Consider the following 22,924-nt stretch of genomic DNA (forward strand, 5'->3'; position numbering starts at 1 on the left):
AAAAAAAAAAGAAGAGGATAGCAGCAGGGGAAGAGTGAAGGGGGGGAAATCGGAGGAGGAGACGAACCATGAGAGACGATGGACTCTGAAAAACAAACTGAGGTTTCTAGAGGGGAGGGAGGTGGGAGGATGGGTTAGCCTGGTGATGGGTATTAAAGAGGGCATGCTCTGCATGGGGCACTAGGTGTTATACACAAACAATGAATCATGGAACACTACATCAAAAACTAATGATGTAATGTATCGTGATTAATATAACAGTAAAAGATTTTTTTAAAAAATTTAGAAATGAAAGAGGGGACATTACAACCCATGCCACAAAAATTCAAAAGGAATATAAGAGAATACTATTAACAATTGTATGCCAACAAACTGTATAACTTAGAATAAATTCTTTTTTTTCTTTAAAGATTAAAAACAAATGAAGAAACTGAAGTACAGAAAAATTTAGTAACATGCCCAAGGTAACTACCGAATCATAGAAAATAGGAATGAAAACTGAGTTTGCCTAACTTTAAAGTCCATGTTCTTTCTACTAAAGAAGGCTGCTTTCTAAATCTATTAGTTCATGTGGTAGTAAATGTATCAAAAAAAATTCCTCCAAAGTAAGAGCAGAAAAAGAAACTGTAATTTTTCCTTCTATTGTCTATGTAAACCTCTTTGGTATCAGCTTGGATTCTACCATTTCCACCTGCAAGCAGACCGTTCTCCAGGCTAACTTTTAAGATGTAGAAACTTAGTATGTAAGGTGAGTACAAGTGAAAAAATCCAGCAATCTCTCTCTATTTTTCATTTTGGATTATCTCCCTTCTGGGTCCTGCAGAACCCTAGTCATGTGAGGACAAAGCCCCAGGCATGCACTCCAGTATTTTATTGGTTACTGGGAAAGCAACATGGCTCTGAGGAAGCTATTAAGATCAGACAACATGAACAACATCATCATCGCCAAGGCTCATACAAAACAGTCTGCTGGAAAACATACATCTGTCTGAAATGAGACCTCTCTGAACTGAAATACAGACAGAATCAGTAGCGGCAGTAGATAAGACGTGTTATAAATCCTGCTCTGCCGTGTATACCTTCCCTTGACTTCAGTTTCCTCATCAGTAAAACAGAGACAACCATCCCTGTTGCACTGAATTGTATCTACAGAATGAGATGATGTATGTAAAGTACTTCATGCTCAGCAAGCACAGTAACTGCTCTGTGGATAACATGGTCATCCTCACCAATGCATTCAGCACACAGCTGTACAGGTTGGCCCTCTCTTAGCAGCACTGATATTATTTTATTTTATTTTATTTTATTTTATTTTATTTATTTATTTTTTGCACTGATATTATTTTAGACATTAGGTTTCTTCCTAATTTTACCTTCAGATCCTCTCTCCACTCATTCATACCATAGCTTTTAGAAATTTCTGGTTGGAAAATCTGCATTTTTGCCATGGATGTAGCCAGACGAGTTAAAGATTGACGACCACTGCCTCCAAGTCCAACAAGCAAAGCATTTCCACCGGACTGCTTTAGAATTCGACATATACGTGATAAATGTTCCAAAACATACCTACGAAATATCAATATTATTATACTTGAAAATATGAATGTAAACGTATATTTACATGTAACTATTATTTTATATTCTTGGAAGGATTGACTTTGCTATCCCATATGTTATCCCAATTTTAAAGACGTAATCATCAAAAAGTGTGGTTTTTCAAAAGAAATTACAACTGGAGCACTGATGCAAAGGAAAACTAAAGTACAAATTTAGGAAATGTAATATACAAATTATAGAAATGAAATTTTAACTACCTATACTGAAGCATATTCCTGCTTTTATTAAAAACATTTCTTCAATCTTTTAATACTAGGATTTCTATGTGAGAAACAGAAAATCAGTTCTCCACAAAATTAACAAATTCAGCAAAGACACCAAGCCTCACTAGTAATTAGGGAAATTAAAATTGGAGCCACATTTCTACTCTCCTTTAGACTGGCAAAACTTACCAAGCCTGGCAATCCTAAGTGTTGACAAGGGTGAGGGACAATGGGAGCTCTTAAATAATCATTTTTGAAGATACTTCAGCCAAACTTAGTAAAGTTGAAGATGCTTACCTACCATGACACAATAATTCCACTTTTAGGAATATAGCCTAGAGAAACTCTAACATGGGTACCCAAAGAGACATGAATAGTCAAACCTTTTTTTATAACTGCAAAAATTAGAAGTCACCTAAAAGTCTGTCTCAGAAAAATGACTACATTGTGTTAGTACCAAAAACTCATTTTTTGTGACTCTCATGAATAGGGAATAAACTTGAAGAATACATGTAAAATAAGACTGTGCATATATGTTTTGGAATGCACGTGTGTAGTAAAGTCCAAAGAAGCACATGAGTTTCTTTTTACTCCCAAGGGTATGATGGGGATACAGTCAGAGAGGGTTGACTACACAGGGACTTCAAATAAATTGCTAATATTTTATATCTTAAGCTGGGTGATCAGTATAGAGTTATTCACTATATTTTTCTTTATACCTTTTGCCACATTTTAAATATTTCACAGAAAAATTTTACAAATAGCAATTTCCACCATCAATACCAAATGTAGGTACCTAAAAATGACAAGATTCATTCTTGTTTTGTGAGTTTGATTATACTCATCTAAGCATTGGTCCACAATGTCACTAAAATGATGAATATTTGGAATTTCAACATAAACTCTGTCATCTCCTTCAAGGTCAGGATTCATATAATCGCCAAACATGAGATTTCTCAAGTTCTCTTCAGTTATCTATAGAATGGAAATCAACAAGTTACAAAATTTACAATTTATAAAATAAATTTGAGAAAATGTTATATAAAATTTTGTTTTGTCCATGTTATGGGATGATTATCAAATAATTCTTTTAAACATTAAGATAGTAAATAATATGCTTGTAAAATTAATACCTGAAAATTATATTATATCCTCCAAAAATAAAAAGAACAGAAATTTTTCTGTTATATAAATTTTTCCCCCCAGAGCCTGGAAAAGTCATTCTGAGTGAGTAATTACTAAGGGATGGTCACCATGTTAAGCACTTTTCATTCATTATACCATTTAATCCCTATCATATAAGGTTTTATTCTTTTTTTAAAAGATTTTATTTATTTATTTATTTATTTATTTATTTATTTATTTGAGAGAGAGAGAGAGAGAGAGAGCAAGGGCAAGGGCAACCGGGGTGGGGGGGCAGAGGGAGAGACAAGCAAACTCTGTACTGAGCACAGAGCCCGACATAGGACTCGATCTCACGGCCAGAGATCATGATCTGAGCCAAAATCAAGAGATGGTTGCTCAACTGACTGAGCCACCCAGGCGCCCCCAAGGTTTTATTCGTTAAATAACTTCTGCGTTACCTACATAATTCCTCTGAAGACAAATCTTCTCAAAATAAATACCTATCAATGAGGAAAGTTAAAAAAAATATTTTTAAAGCAAGAGTATTTTTTAAAGATAACTTGATTTTAACAATCCATGCTATTGTACAATTTTAATTTGTTTAGAATCACTAAATATACTCACTGGTGTGTTCTCCTTCCTCAGATGTGAAAAGATACCATCAAAAGATTCTTTAAAATGGTCCTTTATCACAGCTTTGATTAAATTGAACAGCCAGTATCGATCATTATCATTAATGAGGCGGTCATAAAAAACACGGAGAACCTCATGTACAAACAGGCGTATCATGGTGTGCTTGCTCTCCACGGCATCTTTCTCAATGAGTAAGCAGCCCTGGATGACACGTGAAAAATCCCGCAAGTTGAAAGTGTAATGGGATTTCATGGGAGTGGGCAAAAGATTTTCCATGGATCGTTTATATATCTGAATATGAAAAAAGCAACAAAGCAAAAATAACATTATTATAATAAGCAAAGTCATGTAACAAATAGTATATTCTATAAAATATTTATCTTAGATTATATTGGTTTGGAAAATTGTACAGTACAAAGTCTAGCATGACATTTAGCTTTTTATTTTGGTTTATCACAGGCATTTTGAAGTTGAGGGAACTTAAAATTATCAGATTCCATCCAAACCCAAGGACAATGTTTTTATCTCCAAGTTATTACAGTTGTTCCATTTAAAGTTGAATGACCTGGGATTCAATAATTAGCAAAAACTTTAGTGGAAAGTGAAACCAAGATAACTCATTCCGAAGCATTTCAAATGAAGGGTCGGATGAAACAATTTCCTTTTGACTACCCTTGACTTCAAAACAAATCAATGGATTCTCTTCCTTCTCTTCACTCCTATTTTCTCTCTGCCTCTTCTTCAGCTTTTTTTTTATTCTTTTTTTTCTTTTATCGGTATCCCAGGCATGTATGCCTGCTAAAACCTCTTTTATTTTTTTGTACCAGAATCATTTGTAGTAAATTACCTTTCGTGTGCACAAAACCACTGGATTAGTGTATCAATATGGAATCACTAATAGAAAACTATGGCCAAAAGCACACCCTATATATAAATGAGAAATTCCTACCCAGGTTAATAAAAGCTATGCTTACAATTTGGTTAAAAAAATTGTAGTCAAAACGGGTTGTGGGAGAAGTTACAGTGGCCAGCTACCTTGGTATCATGTACATACAAGCAAATAGTGGCAATTCAGTCTGGTTACCACACCCACAGGGAAGTGTGGTAAGCAGAACCCGGCTACCACACGCCAAAACACAGTACAACAACATGGCATTTACCTTAACAAGCAAGGAGGAATAATCAGGGAGGAAGGGCAAATGGGTCCTTCACTCTGGGAGACAGTGGCTAAGGACATTTTACACTTGTTTGTAAGTTTCTTATAATGGATCTGGAAAATGTGAAAGGGCTGGCAATTTTTCAAAATGCAAGGTTCAGAATACTATTGCACCACATTTTCAAAGAGCCCACAAGTTCTGCCAACAGTTAAACGTGAAATTTTTTGTCACAATAGAGATAGAGAGGAACCTTGGGTCCTTTATATTTGAACATATGCATGGCTCGACAAATCTAAAGCGGTGCTTTCTAAAAACTTTTTTTTTTTAAGATTTTATTTATTTGACAGAGAGATACACAGTGAGAGAGGGAACACAAGCAGGGAGAGTGGGAGAGGGAGAAGCAGGCTTCCTGTGAAGCAGGAACCTGATGCGGGGCTCGATCCCAGGACCCTGGGATCATGACCTGAGCTGAAGGCAGACGCTCAACAACTGAGCCACCCAGGCGCCCCTGAAAACTATTTTTTTTATTAGCTGTTTTACTTGTGTTATTTTGAATACTGCCACACAAGAACTAAAAATCTCTGTCATTTCTTTTTTTTTAAATCTCTGTCATTTCTTAAAGAGTTTAAACAATTGGCTATAATACAGAAATAAAGTATGATTTTACTATATGCTGAATTTACCAAATAAAGCTTAATATTTTCTTTATGGATAGTAAATGAAATCTTTTATAATATAGCCCCCCCAAAAAATGAAATTATTTTTTATTTATCTGTGTTCTTTGATTCATCCCCCCTCCTAGCTTCCACATGGTAGGTCTAAAAGGCTTCAAAGACAGAAAAAAAAATCCTTTCTGTATCCCATTTTGCTTGGCCAACTCCCTTCTTTTTCCAGGAGATGCCCAAAATACATAAATCATATTTTATAAATAGAAGCACTTTTCTGGTATCGGAATAAGTACTGTAATTTCAACGTACTATCACTTTGGTCATAGTTTCTCTATCTTAACAGCACAGATTTTCCACCAGAACAAGGGGGACACTTTAGATATAGTGTGCTCTTGGAAACCAATGGGACGATCCTAGGGAGTTTTGGACTTCTCATTGCACTTATGTCACAGTGAACCCACTTTATCAAGGGCTCCAGAAAAGCTTAATTTAGTAATATCATTACTCACTTACCTTACATACAGTTTCTCCTTTTATCATTAGTGATGAGGTTGGTTCTGGCCTCCCAAGCAACGGCAGATAACACACCCTGAATAAGGCAAAGCCATTGGGCCATCTTGTGTTCTGTTCCCACCCCTGTGTTTCCTTCTTACTATATTTTCACTGCTATTCCTAAGTTATGTGGTATGGCTAAAAAAAGAAGTATTCATTCATAAACTGCAGAAGCTTCCCTCTTTATTTTTTTTAATATTTGTTTATTTATTTATTTTTAAAGTAGGCTCCACACCCAATGTGGGGCTCAAGCTCATGACCCCAAGATCAAGAGTTGCATGCTCTACCAGCTGAGCCAGCCAGACGCCCCTTGCTCTGTCTTTTAAAAGACAAACATGGAGAATGGAAGGGAAGAGAGAGAAAATTAATAAACAACAGGGTAGAAACCTAACAATTAGGGAAACCCTCGTAATATGGCAGATACTGATTCTAAATGATTTCCTTGGAACAGCCTTGTGAAATAGGTGCTATCTTTCATTTTAGTGATTAAAAAATTGAGTTTCTGGAAGGTCAAATTACTTGCTCTAGGCCACATCGCTTGGAAATAGCAGTCAAGGCTCAAACCCAGTTAGAGTCCCCGATTTCAAAGCCCATGATCTTCTGTTCTCAAGCCTTCTTAACAGCTTCTCTGACACTGAAGACCAAAGTAGATGACTAAGGGAAAAAAATGTTTAAAAAAAAAAGAACCAAACTAGGAAAATATGTAACACTAAAACATTTTGTATCGCAGTGTTCACTCACTTCCATTGTCCCACTGACAATCTGGTTCCCAATTGAAAAGTACTCTGGAGGAAATTCCCGAGTCCTCAGGTAGAATGCTACAATTGATGAGAAGATTCGGACCATAGTTTCATCACTGAAAGTATTAATAGAGCAGATGTTGAAATGTCGAATAAACCGGGGAGTGACTGGATTTCTTCCACCACCTGGAGGGCCCATGGCAGCAATCAGCTGGATGTCAACCAGTGTGATTTTACTTGTGTCCTTAAGGTCATACCTTGAAAGCAAATAAAAATTCCAAAGCAATCGGTTATAATCCAATAAGATGGAAAGAAATGTAGAACTGCCTAGAAGCTTAATCTGATTTTAGCTTCTCTAAAAGGAAGAATCCTAAAAAAAATGCTTGGAGTAGAAAAATTAAAAATAAACTTTATTTTTTAAATTGAGGTATAATTGACAACATTAGTTTTGGGTGTATAACATAATGACTCGATATTTGTATATACTGTAAAATGATCACCACAGTAAGTGCAGTAAACATCTGTCACCATACATAGTGACAATTTTTCTTGTGATGAGAACTTTCAAAATTCACTCTCTTAGCTGCTTTTGAATATGCAATACAGTATTAACTGTAATCACCATGCTGTACATTACATCCCTACGACTTGTTCATTTTACAACTGGAAATTTGTAATTTTGACCCCCCTCACCTGTTTCACCCACCCCCCCACCCAGCCCCTGAGCCTCAGGCAATCACCAGTCTCTGGACAAAACGTTTTTGGTTTTGGGGGTGGGGGGGTTAGGGGGGGAAGGGAAGAGGAAGGAGAGAGAGAGAATCTTAAGCAGGCTCCAGTATGGAGCCTGATGTGGGGCTCAATCTCACAACCTGGAGATCATGACCTGACCTGAAGTCAAGAGTCAGACGTTTAACTTCCTGAGTCACCCAGGTGCCCCTGGACAGAACTTTTTTTTTCTTTTTAAGATTTTATTTACTTATTTATTTATTTGTCTGGAAAAAAGCAGAGAGAGAGCACAAGCAGGGGAATCGGCAGAAGGAGAAGCAGGCTCCTCGCTGAGCAAGGAGCTCGATGTGGGACTCGATCCCAGGACCCTGGGATCATGACCCAAGCTGAAGGCAGACACTTAACTGACTGAGCCACCCAGGTGCCCCTGGACAGAACGTTTTTTAAAGCAGCATTCTATTTCTCCTTCCAGTGACACTGATTATGTTGTCCAAATTCTGGGTATTTAGAATGTCCCTTCCTTTTGCCCTTCCCTTTCTTTCCTACTCTTCTTTCCGTTTTGACTCTCTGTTTGGTCTCTCCTCACTCCAAATCCAGAAGCATGGATGAGAGATTATTCCTGTTTGTAGCTGGTTATAGGTAGGGTGACCATATGTCCCATTTTGCCTAGGACAATTCTGAGTAGGCTTGCCCTGGAGTAAGTATTAGTAACACTCCTCTTTTATGCTCAGAAATGTTCCAGTTCAAACAATCATACAGTCATGCTACTTACAGGAAAGTCCTGATTTTGTTTTTGCATCTCAGATCTCCAGAGTACATAAAAATATCTAAATAGTATCTATAACACTTTTGTTAAAAAGAGACCCAATGGGGAACAACAAAGCTCTAAAGAAATTTTAATTAGAAAGAAATATATAGGGGCATCTGCCTTTGGTTCAGGTCATGATCACAGGGTTCCTGGATCGAGCCCCATGTCGGGCCCCCTGCTTAGCAAGGAGTCTGCTTCTCCTTGTCCTTCTGCCTCTCCCCCAGCTCATTCTCTCTCTCTCAAATAAAGTTTTTTTTTTTTAAAAAAGAAAGAAATATATAAATAGCTCAATTTAGTTGGAACCACTCAGATCGAAAATGTGCTTGTTACTGATAGGCCATTAAGTCCTTTAACACTGAAGTTCTTGCAAAAAGGGGGCAGGGGACGTGGGAGAAATCAGTCTTTACCAGTATCCCTAACAGAAAGTATAAAAATACAACCTGGTTTTTGGCAGCAACCCTAATAACTTTCAGTAGGGAGCTTGTTAAGTAAATTATGGCAGGATCCACATATTTGAACTGTATTAGAAGTCAACAAAATGAGAAATAAAAAGCCAATAAAATGAGATAAACAATATGGATAGGTGTTCAAAAAATTTTAAGTGCAAATAAGTTATAAAACATTGTGTAATAGAAGTCTATTTTTAAAAATAAAGCTATATTTGCATAGAAAAAAACCTTGACAGAATAGGGAAAACACAATTAACAGCAGCTACCTCCTGGAGGCCCGAGTCCCAGGGCCTGAAGTAATAACAAAAATGTATTTCTAAAATATGACTTAGCTTCAAAATTAGTTTATCCTTGCCTTAGATAAAAAAAATCATGCATACTGGGGATTAGAAAAGTATATTTAAGAGGAGGAAATGAGGAATTATTAATCCTAACTAAAAGATACAATGTCTTACATGTTGGAAACTAACCATAGCATCATAAAAATGGGATGGAGGGTGGGATGCCTAGGTGGCTCAGTCAATTCAGCATCCACTCTTGATTTTGGCTCAGGTCATGATCTCCTGGGTCATGAGATCAAGCCCTGCACTGGGCTTTGCACTCAGCAGGGAGTCTGCTTGAGATCCCCTCTCTCTGCCCCTCCCCCCACTGGCATGTACACACACTCTCTAAAATAAATAAATAAGTCTTTTTAAAAAATGGGATGGAGGGAACGGAAGAGTTATTTATGGAATTGGTGTCAAAACCAAGCTATCTCAAAGATACAGGTAGTCCCAAAGAGTCACAGAAAATACAGAGAATTTAAAATGGCAGAAACATGAGATGCTGATTATGGTTACTTAGGTTGAAGCCTACCCACAAATTCTCAGCCCTGGGAGAATAGTACTTTGAAAGATGTAATGTGTAAGTTATTTTCAAGGATTGAAAATAATAATTGAAAAGGAAAGAATTTATTCCATTACTGAATAAATACATTTCCAATACTGGATTATTCATCCCAGTAACCTAACTCACACATTCACAGGAAAGACTGTCATAAAAAAAAGTATAGAAAAGTCTTCCAAAAATTTCTGTATAAAAAAATCTGAGTAACCATTTTCTTCCATAAGTAACTTGAAAAAATGCATTACTTTGATGTGAGAAACTAAAATAGAATAAGAGAGCGAAAATGACTTCAGCATGGCTAATTAAGACTCCAGTTAAATAGTTACCAGTGCCCACAGTCAAAAAATTGTCGTAGTAATTCAATAGGAGGTTGAGCTCCGTATTTCTCCAATGCAGGCATATTCATGTCATCTATAAAAATTACACACTTCTTTCCCATAGGTGGTCCAAAAACTCCTTTGCGTCTTTTGTCCAATCTAGCCATGATAACATTCTAAAATATAAAGAAGAATAGTAGGATTTAAAGCCATACTTAACACCAGGGGGAAGAAAGAATTTACAGTCTAATTATATAAGGAAATAATGCCAAGAAGCACTGTGTGTATGTTTATATTTATTCATTTTTAGGGTGATATCAAACCTTATATTCAGTATCAAAGAGCATTTATTGAAATCCTTCTATGTGCTCAGAATTGTTATATATACATATTTATATATTTGTATTGCACATAAACACAAAATATTTTCCTTGTTGGATACCCCAACATATCTATTAACTCTAACTTATTCAATATCTAAAAGCACTAATCTGAATTTATAAGATTTTGAAATAAAAGGAATTCTACAGGCTTAAAACAACAGAAATGAGCCCCATAGGTCAGGTGAGAATGGACATAAATTTAGGCAGGGATGATTATAATAGTGACTAGAAAAGGTCTCATGCAGAACTTTCAACTTGGCACAAAGAAGGGAATGCACAACTGCATGCTTCCTGTCACGTAAGGTCATACAATAGTCCATGGTTTGAATGATCATGGACAGAGCTTCAGTAAGCAGCAAATGCCCTTAAGGACCATCTAGAAGAGTCTAGAAAGAACAATTGAAAGTTCTCACTCTCTCTCTCCCCCCCAGTCTCTTCTATCAATTGTGGCTTCTTCTTGGACTTAATAAAAAAAGGATGACAAAGCTCAATAATTCATTATTAATGCAAAAATGTTCCCTTGAATGTGATTCCAACATTACCATGCTCTTGGAAATTATGTTAATTTGGGTGTCTTTTCACCTTTGTTTTTAAATAGGTATGTTTAAAATAATTTATAACCCAGGAATTTAATTAATAAAAATGGGAACATAAATTTTTTTCAGTGTTCTCTTGAACTTTTGTCCTTAAAACTTTTTAAAATCTTACTTAATCCCAAAAACAAAAGTTCTGAAGTTTCATTTAAATTTATAGAAGACTTACACAGCTGCTCATTTAATATACAATTTTAAACACTAATCAAATAAGGCAAAAAAGTTAATTATGGACCCATGTTTCTGGCTTTAAACTAACCTGAACCTGGTTAGCACTGGTCCGTGCAGAGAAATTAACATAAAAAGGGAAATACTGGTCCTTTTCCAAGTGATTCATTAGTTTATCCTTCACATACACTGATTTTCCTGTACCCGTCGGACCCACGAAAAGCAATGGCCTTCATGAAACAATGAACATATCATTAAAAAAGAGAAAAAGTCAGAATACCATTTCTACTACAGAAGGCTGGAATTTGTTGAAAACTTAAGTAATGAAGTCACCTTCATCTAAAAATTCACATGTTAATCTACCACTGTTATTTCATGTAAGACTGGTAAAAGTGATGATTGGCACACACTTGCTTCCTGTCACTGAGACTTTAATAGTAACAAACTATTATTTGGACATATGTAACATTACTATACTCCAAAAACACTCATAAACAAGTAATAACATGCTTTGCTTTTCGGCAAAGAAAGCTAAAGTTTGTCTCCTCAGAAAAGTGATGTATTTGTACTTTTTAGTTGGAGGTAGAGGCAAGGGGGTACAATGTGTAAGAGACTAATAAGACGATGACATTAAGACCAGTTTAGGCTGTTTCACAGTTATTAAAAAACTAGGTGACAGTGAAGTCTAAAGCTAATAGTTACATTATACCTGTTAACAGTGTTTTAGAATCTAAAATAGCATTTTAGAATAGCCTTTAGAATCAGTTACTAACTGAAAACATTTGTCCAAAAGCAAACTCTAAGGAATTCTCCATTCAGTGGGGCCTCAAGACAGGGTTTCTCATTCTTGAGTGATCATAATTAATTTAAAATGGAAAAAAAATCCTATGAGTTTATGTTCACAGAACTCTGGGGAATCCCAGGTGAGAAATACTGTTTAGCATTAAAAACATTAAATACTGACCCTTTGATGGATAACTTGGCACCACCCAATACACAAAGACAAACACAAGGACTGGCACTAAACCTGAGCACCTGTGTTCTAAGAGGTCATCTAAGGGACCCAAATTATGCTAATATTAATTTAAAAAAATTATCATTGAAGCATAAACATAAAATTAAAGTTCTTTTAGAACTACAGTGGCCCCTGAAAGTACACCTACATGTTTCAGTCTGAGTAACACTTGCCTTATGGAAAGCTATTTATTAAAAAAAGTTTTTAATAAAATACTGTGCTGAACTTGGGGCCCATGGACCAATGGAAGAAATTTTTAGACAGTGTCCAGAGAATCTGTGAACTTGGATGACAAAAAGTTTATATATTTACTTTTACTATCCTTAATTAAAATGGACCAATTGTATCAACTGTACCTGTGTCTTTGTCACTAATAGAAATCACAGATATTCTAAATATTACAGTGGTTACAGATGTCCCAAAATTATCACCTATGCCTATTACTTCTTTGAAATTATGATAGGCATCAGACCCACTGTTAGACTGTATTATTTAATGTGTCAGTAAAGCAGCACATGTATTACTACCACAGCTCTAATGCGTTTAATATTTTAACGTGTTTCAATATGTCCTTTCCTTTGTAACTCTATATTTGATGTATTCATTTAAAAGCATTATTCTAAAAAAGTTTAAAAATTTTTTTAAAAAGCATTTTTCTGGCAAATGGTTCATGGCACAGAAGGGCTCTTATACTAGGAATTTCCCAGAATTGGGAAGTCCCTTCCTTGCCTTTTTCTTTTCAATATTAGCCTCAAAATGCAAAAATGTAACAAATAAGCAGTGAGTAATGTATGGAAGCGTTGAATCACTATACCATGCACCTGAAACTAATATAACACTGTATGTTAACTACACTGGATTTAAAATTTTTTTAAATGTAACAATAGGGAGGGGTGCCTGGGTGGCTCAGTCGTTGAGCGTCTGCCTTCGGCTCAGGTCATGATCCCAGGGTCCTAGGATCGAGCCCCGCGTCGGGCTCCCTGCTCAGCAGGAAGCCTGCTTCTCCCTCTCCCACTCCCCCTGCTTGTGTTCCCGCTCTCGCTGTGTCTCTCTCTGTCAAATAAATAAATAAAATATTTTTTAAAAATGTAACAATAAGGATACAATAATATTCTCATGGGCTATTTTTCCTGTATTTTTTTTTATTAAACAAGATAAAATTGTTGGAAAATTCACTAAGAAACTGGTTCTTTTTTTAAGATTTTTTATTTATTATTTATTTGACAGAGAGAGCAAGAGAGCACAATCTAGGGGGAATAGCAGAGGGAGCGGGAGAAGCAGGCTCCCTGATGCAGGGCTCAATCCCAGGACCCTGGGATCATGACCTGAGCCAAAGGCAGACACTTAACCAACTGAGCCACCCAGGTGCCCCAAGAAACAGGTTCTTCATCAAAAACAAACCAACCATGACATTCATGCATATTATGTAAGCTTGTCTAGTTTAGTATTAATGATAAATTATGCCTAATGTTTTAAAAGAAAAACAAGAACGTTATTAGAAAAGTTGGTATGAATATGCCTATAGTACATGCTAGGCTTTTGATAAGTTTCATGTCCTCTTCTTTGATGTGCTCTTCTGATTTAAGTCTGAGATTTCCATGTTCATCTTAAGTTATGACAGACTTGATGGGAGAACGTGGATCATAGTCGATACTTAGGAGCATACTAAATTTTGAGGTGTAGAATGCATACCTGTTTACCAATAACACTGCAACTGACCTTTAGTCTGCTGTTACTAATAAACATAAGGTAGTTTATGAGGCAACGAAGTATGGCGGCTAATTTTTGGTGTAGGCAATAGAAAACCTGGATTCTAGGTTTGCCACTAGTAACAGAGGTCACTGTTGGCATGTCAATTAGTCCCTCAGGGTCTGTTTTCTGAAAATGGATGAGTTTACTTCAAAAGTCCTATGATCTGGGACACCTGGGTGGCTCAGTGGGTTAAACATATGACTCTTGATTTCAACTCAGGTCATGATCTCAGGTTTGTGAGATCAAGCCCCGCATCAGGCTCCATGCTGCCTTCTTGGGATTCTCTCTCTTCCTCTGACTCTCCCACTCTCTCTCCCTCTCTTAAAAAAAAAAAAAATTCCTATGATCCTATTAGAATGGTACTGTTATATTTAAAATGCATGTTCATAACAGTTTCTTACTTTGCATAGGTAATACTCAAATCCATTAGAAATGTATATCTAATTGTGTCCATTGTAGGCACTATAATATCTCGAATCCTGACACGTTTTTCTCCCAAATTAGTACTTTCAATTAATTCATTCCAATGGAGCCAGCGACCTCGGTTTTTCAACTACAAGAGAACATAAATTTTAAAATATAACCATGCACCTGGTATCTGAAAGGCACTTTAACATACTGATATCATATTTCCTTTTAAAAACCTTAGTTTATCATAATAAAATCTTCTCATAGGAACAAGTCATCTAAAATAATGTATATAACATTTTATAGTCATGAAGTAAATTAATAAGCACCCATGAATCCACCACCCAATTTAAGAAACACACATTTTTCTTTGTATTGATTTATCCCTCTGCTTCAGTGCTATGGCTGCCATCAAAAAATTTTCCTATTTCCTGGCAAATTGTACACATATACAGCACGTGTCTGGATGGTGGTAATTTTGCAAGTTTGGGTGAATATTTCTTTAGTAATTCATATTCTTAATTTTTTTAAGCTTAAGCTTTCATTTCTATCAAAGTTATATATGCACATATTTTAGAGTCAAAACTTTTAAAGAGGTTGAGAGAAACAGTAGTTTCCCACTCTTGTTTTCTCTTCTCCAGCAGCCACTATATCTTTACCTTTTTAAGCTGGACATTTTGGGATTCATCTCCAACTCAAAGAATATGCTTGTGTTATCATCTCTTGATTTTTTGGTTTTAGAGATTATTTTATTGACTTCCCACTGTGACTAATGAGGATGAAACTCTCTCTCTGGTCATATTCTTAAAATTCTGTATTAGCCTGGTGTAGGGAAAGATTTCTACACTGGTAGCCAGGAGAGCTGGATGCAGGTCTTGGTTCTGCTAGCCACTTGCCTTTCTAGGCTTGCCTCTTTATCTGTAAGTCCTGAGATTTAGGGAAAGTTGTACTTAAGGCTCTCTGCAGATCTTGTCTCTGTGAAGTCAAATTTACGTGAATCAAATGATTATTCAGATGCTTGCTGTTTAAAAGAATCTTTTTGCGAATTTTTTAAAGTGGATAAAATAGATTTAATTTAAATCTGAAAGTATAAAATAGTCCTAAAGAAAGTTTATCTACACTACCCACAAGTCAAAGGAGGAGAAACTAAAGAGACGGGACAAAAACACCAATCACAGGGGTCAAAACAACATCAGGATGGGAACCCAGTTCTGCCTGCTGATCCAATACTTGATGTTTTAGAACTTATCATAACAAGCATTTTATATCATACCTCATACATGTAGTCATAGACCAGACCTTTTTCATCAAACTGGCATTCCCATTTACCCACAGATTCAGGCACTGGGTTGTTTTCGTCTCTTCCCAGTATGATTGACCGTAGGAAAGTATCAAAAATGATCCGACCGTCTGTATCACAACTTCCTCCAATGGACCAAATCAAAGAAAATATAAAGCTAGCCTATTGGTTTAAAAAAATTAATTTAAACTAATTATTTAAAAGCAATTTTTTAACAAATTAACTAAAATTTAACATATTAAGGAGGCCTGGTTAACATATTTGGAAAAGGCCAGGTCTACAGATAGAGTGGAAGAGAGCACAACTAAGTCACAATCTAAATTTAAAATGCCCTTAGCAGGCCACCTAAATGGTGCAGTGGGTTAAGCAGCTGACTCTTGATCTCAGCTCAGGTCTTGATCTCAGGGTTGTGAGTTCAAGCCCCACGTCAGGCTCCATGCTGAGTGTGGAGTCTACTTAAAAAAAAAAAATGAATAACATGCCCATATTAAATGATCTAGGAATTCCTCTTTTAGGAGTTTGTCCTTAAATACATTACCACCTATAAAATGATGTATGCACAAGAATATTCACTACAGCACTGTTTGTGCAGCCAAAAATAAGAAGCAACTTTTTTCAATAGGGGTCTGTTTAATGAGATTATGTTATGTAGACTGGAATACATGCAGCTGTTTAAAAAAGTAACTCAATAAGTATACAGATCTTGAACAATCTCCAAGACACAATGTGAGAAAAGATGCAAATCAGTATGTATAGTATGCTAAAGTGTAAAAATGTATTCATATAAAAGAGAGTATGGATCAAATACCTCTAACAAGCTACCTAAGGCACTGGTAACAGTGGTTTCCTTGAGGGTGGCTAGGGCATTGGTATGGATAGAAAACCTACTTTTGCCTTTTGAATTTTACTCTAGGTACAGGCTTATCCAGTTTAAAAAATCTATCAAATTATATATATATAATATAATCAAATATGTTTTTCTTTTCCTTTTTCTTTTTTTAAGTAATCTCTATACCCAATGTGGGGCTTGAATTCATGACCCTGAGATCAAGAGTCACATGCTCTACCGACTGAGCCAGGCTGGAGCCCCTCAAATATACTTTAAAAGAAAATTTTTAACCAGATATCAATTTATATTAATCTTTAAAAGTAATTCTGAACCATTTAAAAAATTGAGGGAGTTAGGCTTAACAATAGAATGAAACTTTATAGAGATAGAGATATAACATGAAGGTCATACATACAGGTCTATATCTCTCTCTCTACAGATACAGATATAAAATGAAGGTTACATAGGTGAACTATTCCTAAAATGCTTTCATTTTATAAACAGGTAACACTGATAGGTATGGAACAATATTAAGTAGTTCTGTGAAAGGGAATTCCAAACTTTGGGAGAAAAAGGAATATAAATAAATTATGCTTCACATATGTCTGTTCAGTTTCTTCTAATAACGGTGAAAAGGGAGCAGGAAAGGAGGTGAAGATCAGCAGGGAATGTGAGGTGTCTGAGGTAGAGGACTTTCTGTGGTGACAAGCTGAAGGAGAGACACTGGGAGGGAACCCCAATCATCACAGAGTAGAAAAGAAGGTAGACTCGGTAGAGAAGATGAAGATATTTCTGAATAAGGTGGCAGATGGGAAAGAAGCACAGACCAGGGAAGAGAACCAAACACCTCTTTCCTCTGGCTCCCTTAGAGTCCTGTTCTCTGGTCTTCTCTGACCCTAGACATTAGCTACCTAAACCACTGACTCCCCCCCAGCGATGTGCCCTATGAACCCTGATGGCAACGCTCCACCCAACTGGTTGGATGCCTGTTTCTGGTCTCCCACAGCCAGCTTTTAGCAGCCTACACCATGACTTAACCTTAAGACAAAATTAATTCACAAGTTGCTACTGGATTAATATTAAGTCACCTTATTGTTTATCAAATTACGATCTTTCATAAACAGTAAGACAGTTTAGGAGGCGGGTCACCTTTACCAGGCCGGGAAGGCAGGGGTTTGACTCTGGCAACCACGCAGCGATGTGGTTCGAGATCCTGCCTGGGATCGGCGTCATGGCTGTGTGCTTGGTCATCCCCAGCATAGCACGGCACACATCCACAGGTTCAATAATGGGGGCAAGGAAAAAAGAGTTGCCTATTATCCATATCAGTGGAGTTTGATGCAAAGAGATAGGCGGGTCTCTGGAGTTAATCATTACTATGTGTCAAAGGGTTGTGAGAATATCAATTAAGGAAGCATTTTCCTGATTCATGAAAAATAACTCAGTCATACCTATCTACCCCTTCTAGAAGGTTATGAGGTGTATTAATGTAGTGCATAATAAAAAAAAAAAGAAAAAAGTAAAAAAAAAAAGACAGTTTGGGTTCATTTGGGTATATGTTACTTTCTTTAAAATGTTTTTTTAAGTCAGAATACCAGGTCAGGGTGACTTCAATGCCTTCAGCTATTCCTTTGGTGCTCACCAAAAAACAGCTCTGGATCTTATGTCTCCCTCAATACAATTATCAATTCTAGAGGCACATTTTATTCTGTAAATGAAAAATTACATTAAGTATAACACCTACCATAATCCAAACACGAATATGCTTGCTTGTAGGATCATTTTCCAGCACATTACAGAGTAGTACCTCAAAGAGGCGTGTGAGAGATACAACCACATTGCTATCACTTGTAGGAATCAGTTCCTGAAAAGTGAAAAGAGTAAGATACTTTACTTTCATCTTCTCTGGAGAATTAAAAAAAAAAAATTTCATTTTTGAAACTCTCCCACCAGTCAGAATGGCTAGTATCAAAAAGATAAAAAATGACTAGTGTGGGTGAGGATGTGGAGAAAAGGGAACCCTTGTGCACTGTTGGTGGGAATACAAACTGGTGCAACCACTCTGGAAAACAGCATGGAGGCTCTTGAAAAAAATTAAAAATAGAAGTCCCATGTGACCCAGTAATTCTGCTTCTGGGTATTTACCCAGAGAAAATGAAAACAACAATTCAAAAAGATATAAGCACACCTGTATATTGCAGCATTATTCACAATAGGCAAGATATGCAAGCAATCCAAGTTTTCATCGACAGATGAATGAAGAAGTGTGGTATATATACAATGGAATGTTATTCATCCATAAAAAAAGAAAGATCTTACCATTCTCAATAACTTGGATGGACCTACAGGGTACTCTAGTAAGCGAAATAAGTCAGACAGAAAATGAAGTTAATGGAATGAATTTGTATTTTGGAATCATCATTCTGGTAGAAGGATGTAGACTGGACCAGAACAGCTCTATTATATTGATTCAGGTAGGAAATTACAAAGGTCAGAACTGAGGCTACCACAAGAGGAAGGAGGGGGGTGGTCAGAGGAGCCTGGATGGAGAGGAGAGGAGAGGACAGACAAAAGTAAGCAAGGAGGGAAAAGTCAATAGATCCTGAGGACTAACTAGATGTGGAAAATATGGGGGAATAAATTATGAGAACAAAATCCATCACTCATCAGAAAGATGGAGCCTATCTTCTATTATTTGCAACATATAGTATTAGAGTTTTAAAATTAAAAAATTGAAAAATGACTTTATATTTTCTCTATGAAGACACTGTATAAAATTTTCATAAAGTGGAATTCATTTTTTCTTATGTGCAGAATATTTTTCCTATCTCTAAAATAGTATTTTAGGATGAAAAAAATCTACTGAATACCACTTTTCCCAATATCAATATATTTATTTATATGTAAGTGACGTGTGTGTGTGTGTGTGTGTGTGTGTGTGTGTGTGTGTGTGTGTGAAGTAGTTTGGATGGTAGTCCCCAAAAAGAGAGGCCCATGTCATATCCCAGGAACTTATGAATGTGATCCTATTTGGGAAAGGGGTCTTGGAAGATGTAGCTAAGGATCTCAAGATGAGGAGATCATTCTTGAATATCTGACCCTAAATCCTTTTAAGAGTCACTGAAGAGACAGAATAGAGGCCCCATGAGCTCGAAAGAAGAGACTGGAGTTAAGCAGCCAGAAGGCAAGGAATGTCTGGAAGCCAAAGCTGGGAGAGTTAAGGAAAGATTCTCCCTTAGAGCTTCCAGAGGAAGCTTGGCCCTGCCAACATCTTGATTTCAGACTTCTAGCCTCAGGACTATGGCAGAATAAATTTCTGTTGCTTTAAACCACCAAGTTTGTGGTAATTTGTTATGACAGCCCTAAGAAAGTAATATAACATATAAAGTTTTCTCATAAAATACTAAATACACATATAAATTTTAAAAGCCACATATTGAAAATACTTTTAAGATATGGAAAATGATTAGGAATTTTAAAGCTTTAGTCACCATAGTTTTATCCAAAGAGTTTAACAGGCATACATTTCACCTCTGGGTTTATTCAGGTATAACTTAAGCATATAAAACCAAAGGTGGATATTACTATAATGGTGGGAAAATCACTTTTAATTCTGCTAAAGAAGTTAAAAGATAAAAGTATTTAAACAACTGTAAATTGTGTTAATGGATACATAATACAAATCAGTGTTATTGTGACATCAATAGCATATAAGGTGGATGGGAAAGAGGTAAAAGTGGAGAGTTCTTGTATACAAATGAAGTTATTAGCTTAAAATAGACTGTTATAACTCTAAGATATTTTATGTAAGCCCCTTAGTGCCACTAAAAAAATACCTATAGAAATCAAACAAAAGAAAGAATCAAAACCTACCAATACAAAAAGAAACAAACAAACAAAAAAACCCACAATGAAACATAAAGGAAGACATCAAGAGAGAAAAGAGGGACAAAAAAACACAAGACAAACAGAAAACAGTTAACAAAATTGTAATAGTAAATCCTTCCCTATCAAAATTACTCTAAATGTAAACATGTCGTGGATCACATCAAAAACTAATGATGTGTTGTATGGTGACTAACATAATAAAATTAAAAAAAAAACATGTTAAATTCCCCAATAAAAAGAGTAGCTGAATGGATAAAAATCCAAGATCCAATTGTATACTGTCTAGAAGAAACACATAGGCAGAAAGTGAAGGGATAGAAAAAGATATTCCATGCAAATGGTAACCAAAAGAAATCAGAAGTGGCTACATCTGTATTGGATAAAGTAGACTTTAAGTAAAAACTGTCTTTAGAGACAAAGAAGGTCATAACATAATGATAGAATGGTCAATTCAACAGGAAGATACAACAATTGTAAATACATATGCACCCAACATCAAAGCACCTAGGTATATAAAACAAATACTGACAAATCTGAAAGGAGAAATTGCCAGCAATACAATAATAGTAGTGGACTTCGATATCCCACTTTCAATAAGCAATAGAATATCTAAACAGAAACTCAGAAAAGAAATGATAGATTTGAACAACACTATAGATCAAATGGGCCTAAAAGATATATGTAGAACTTTTCACCCAACAGTAGAAGGAAACACATTCTTTCTCAAGTTCACAGGGAACATTCCCCAGGACAGACCACATGTTAGGTCACAAAACAAGTCAACAAATTTAAGATTAAATTATACAAAGTATCTTTTCTGACCACAATGGAATAAAACTAAAAGTCAGTAAAAATAAGAAAATGGGAAAATTCACAAATATATGTATAAAAAACATGGTCTTGAGCAACACTGGGTCCAAGAGGAAATTAAAAAGGAAATAAAAAAATATCTTGAGACAAATGAAAATGGAAACACAACATACCAACACTCATGAGATGCATTAAAAGCAGTACTAAGAGGGACATTTATAGTGATAAATGTTTACATTAAAAAAGAAGAAATCTCAAATAAACAACCTAACTTAAACCTCAAAGAACAACAAATAGAACAAACTAAACCAATAGTTAGCAGATTGAAATAAGAGCAAAATAGAAATAAAAAAGTAGAGAATAGAAAAACAATAGAAAAGGGGCGCCTGGGTGGTTCAGTCGTTAAGCGGCTGCCTTCGGCTCAGGTCGTGATCCCAGAGTCCTGGGATCAAGTCCCACATCAGGCTCCCTCCTTGGCAGGAGGCCTGCTTCTCCCTCTCCCACTCCCCCTGCTTGTGTTCCTGCTCTCGCTGTCTCTGTCTCTGTCAAATAAATAAATAAATCTTTAAAAAAAAAAAAGAAAAACAATAGAAAAAATCAAACTAAGAGTTGGTTTTTCGAAAAGAAACAAAATCAATAAACCCTTAGCTAGACCAAGAAAAAAAAAGAAAGATTCAAATGAGTAAAATCAGAAATGAAAGAGAAAACATTACAATGGATGCCTGAGAAATAAAAAGGATCATCAAGGGATAATTATGAACAATTATGTGCAAACAAGTCGGATAACTTGGAAGATATGGATAAATTCCTAGAAATATACAACCTACCAAAACTGAATCAAGAAGAAATAGAAAGCCTGAACAGATCAATAACAAAGGGATTGATGTAATAATCAAAAACTTTCCAGAGAAAAGTCCAGATGACTTCAGAGCTGAATTCTACTAAACATTCAAAGAATTAATACCAATCCTTCTTAAACTCTTCCAAAAAATAGAAGTGGAGGAAATACTTCTAAGTTCATTTTTTGAGACTAGAATCACCCTGATACCAAAGCCAGTCTTTTCACAAGAAAAGAAAATTATAAGCCAATATCTCTGAGGAATAAAGATACAAAAATCCTCAATAAAATACTAGCAAACTGAATTCAATACACCAAAAAGATTATATACCATAACCTAGCAGGATTTATCCCTGGGATACAAGGGATTATGCAAATTAATCAATGTGATATACACATTAACAGAATGAAAGACAAAAATCACATGATCATCTCAATAAATGCAGAGAAAGTATTTGACAAAGCTCAACCACCATTTGTGATAAAAACTCTCAACAAGGGATGCCTGGGTGGCTCAGTTGATTAAGTGTCTGCCTTCGGCTTAGGTCATGATCCCAGGGTCGTGGGATCGGGTCTTAACATTGGGCTCCTTGCTCAGGGGGGAGCCTGCTTCTCCCTCTCCCGCTCCCCCTGCTTATGCATACTCTCTCTCTCTCTGACAAATAAATAAAATCTTTTTGAGAAACTCAACAAAATAGATATAAAGGGAAATCTCTGCAATAAAATAGAGGACACTTATGAAAAACCCACAGCTAAAATCATAATCCATGGGGTAAAACTGAAAGCTCTTCCTCTAAGATTTGGTATGAGGCAAGGAAGCACACTCTCACCACTTCTTTTCAACAAGAAGTACTAACTAGAGCAATCAGACAAGAAATAAAAGGCATCCAAATCAGAAAAGAAGTAAAATGGTTTCTATTTGCAGGTGACATGATCCTATATGTAGAAAACCCTAAAGACGCCATGCAAAAACAAACCAAAAAAACCTTTTAGAACAAACAAACTCAGTAAAGTTACAGGATACAAAACCAAAATACAAAAAGTAATTGCATTTGTTTAC

At 35.9% G+C, this 22,924-nt stretch overlaps 1 protein-coding gene and 1 pseudogene across 1 annotated transcript in view; one reads left to right on the forward strand and one right to left on the reverse strand.

The window, feature by feature from the left end:
* The window catches only part of DNAH12 (dynein axonemal heavy chain 12), a 233,005-nt gene that overhangs the window by 108,271 nt on the left and 101,810 nt on the right, over nucleotides 1-22,924 (reverse strand). Inside the window, exons 35-43 of the mRNA XM_025885603.2 lie at nucleotides 18,073-18,192; nucleotides 15,473-15,661; nucleotides 14,193-14,344; nucleotides 11,116-11,254; nucleotides 9,890-10,056; nucleotides 6,697-6,952; nucleotides 3,570-3,869; nucleotides 2,617-2,795; nucleotides 1,374-1,566 (exon numbers count right to left, since the gene is read on the reverse strand). Coding sequence (XP_025741388.2) covers nucleotides 1,374-1,566; nucleotides 2,617-2,795; nucleotides 3,570-3,869; nucleotides 6,697-6,952; nucleotides 9,890-10,056; nucleotides 11,116-11,254; nucleotides 14,193-14,344; nucleotides 15,473-15,661; nucleotides 18,073-18,192 — 1,695 coding nt within the window. The remainder of the gene's footprint in view (nucleotides 1-1,373; nucleotides 1,567-2,616; nucleotides 2,796-3,569; nucleotides 3,870-6,696; nucleotides 6,953-9,889; nucleotides 10,057-11,115; nucleotides 11,255-14,192; nucleotides 14,345-15,472; nucleotides 15,662-18,072; nucleotides 18,193-22,924) is intronic.
* LOC112834222 (NADH dehydrogenase [ubiquinone] 1 alpha subcomplex subunit 1 pseudogene) lies at nucleotides 17,527-17,810 on the forward strand (annotated as a pseudogene).

The sequence above is a fragment of the Callorhinus ursinus genome, unplaced genomic scaffold (assembly GCF_003265705.2).
Source record: "Callorhinus ursinus isolate GAN/ISIS: 27379988/994484 unplaced genomic scaffold, GSC_fseal_2.0 scaffold15, whole genome shotgun sequence".
Taxonomy (NCBI): domain Eukaryota; kingdom Metazoa; phylum Chordata; class Mammalia; order Carnivora; family Otariidae; genus Callorhinus; species Callorhinus ursinus.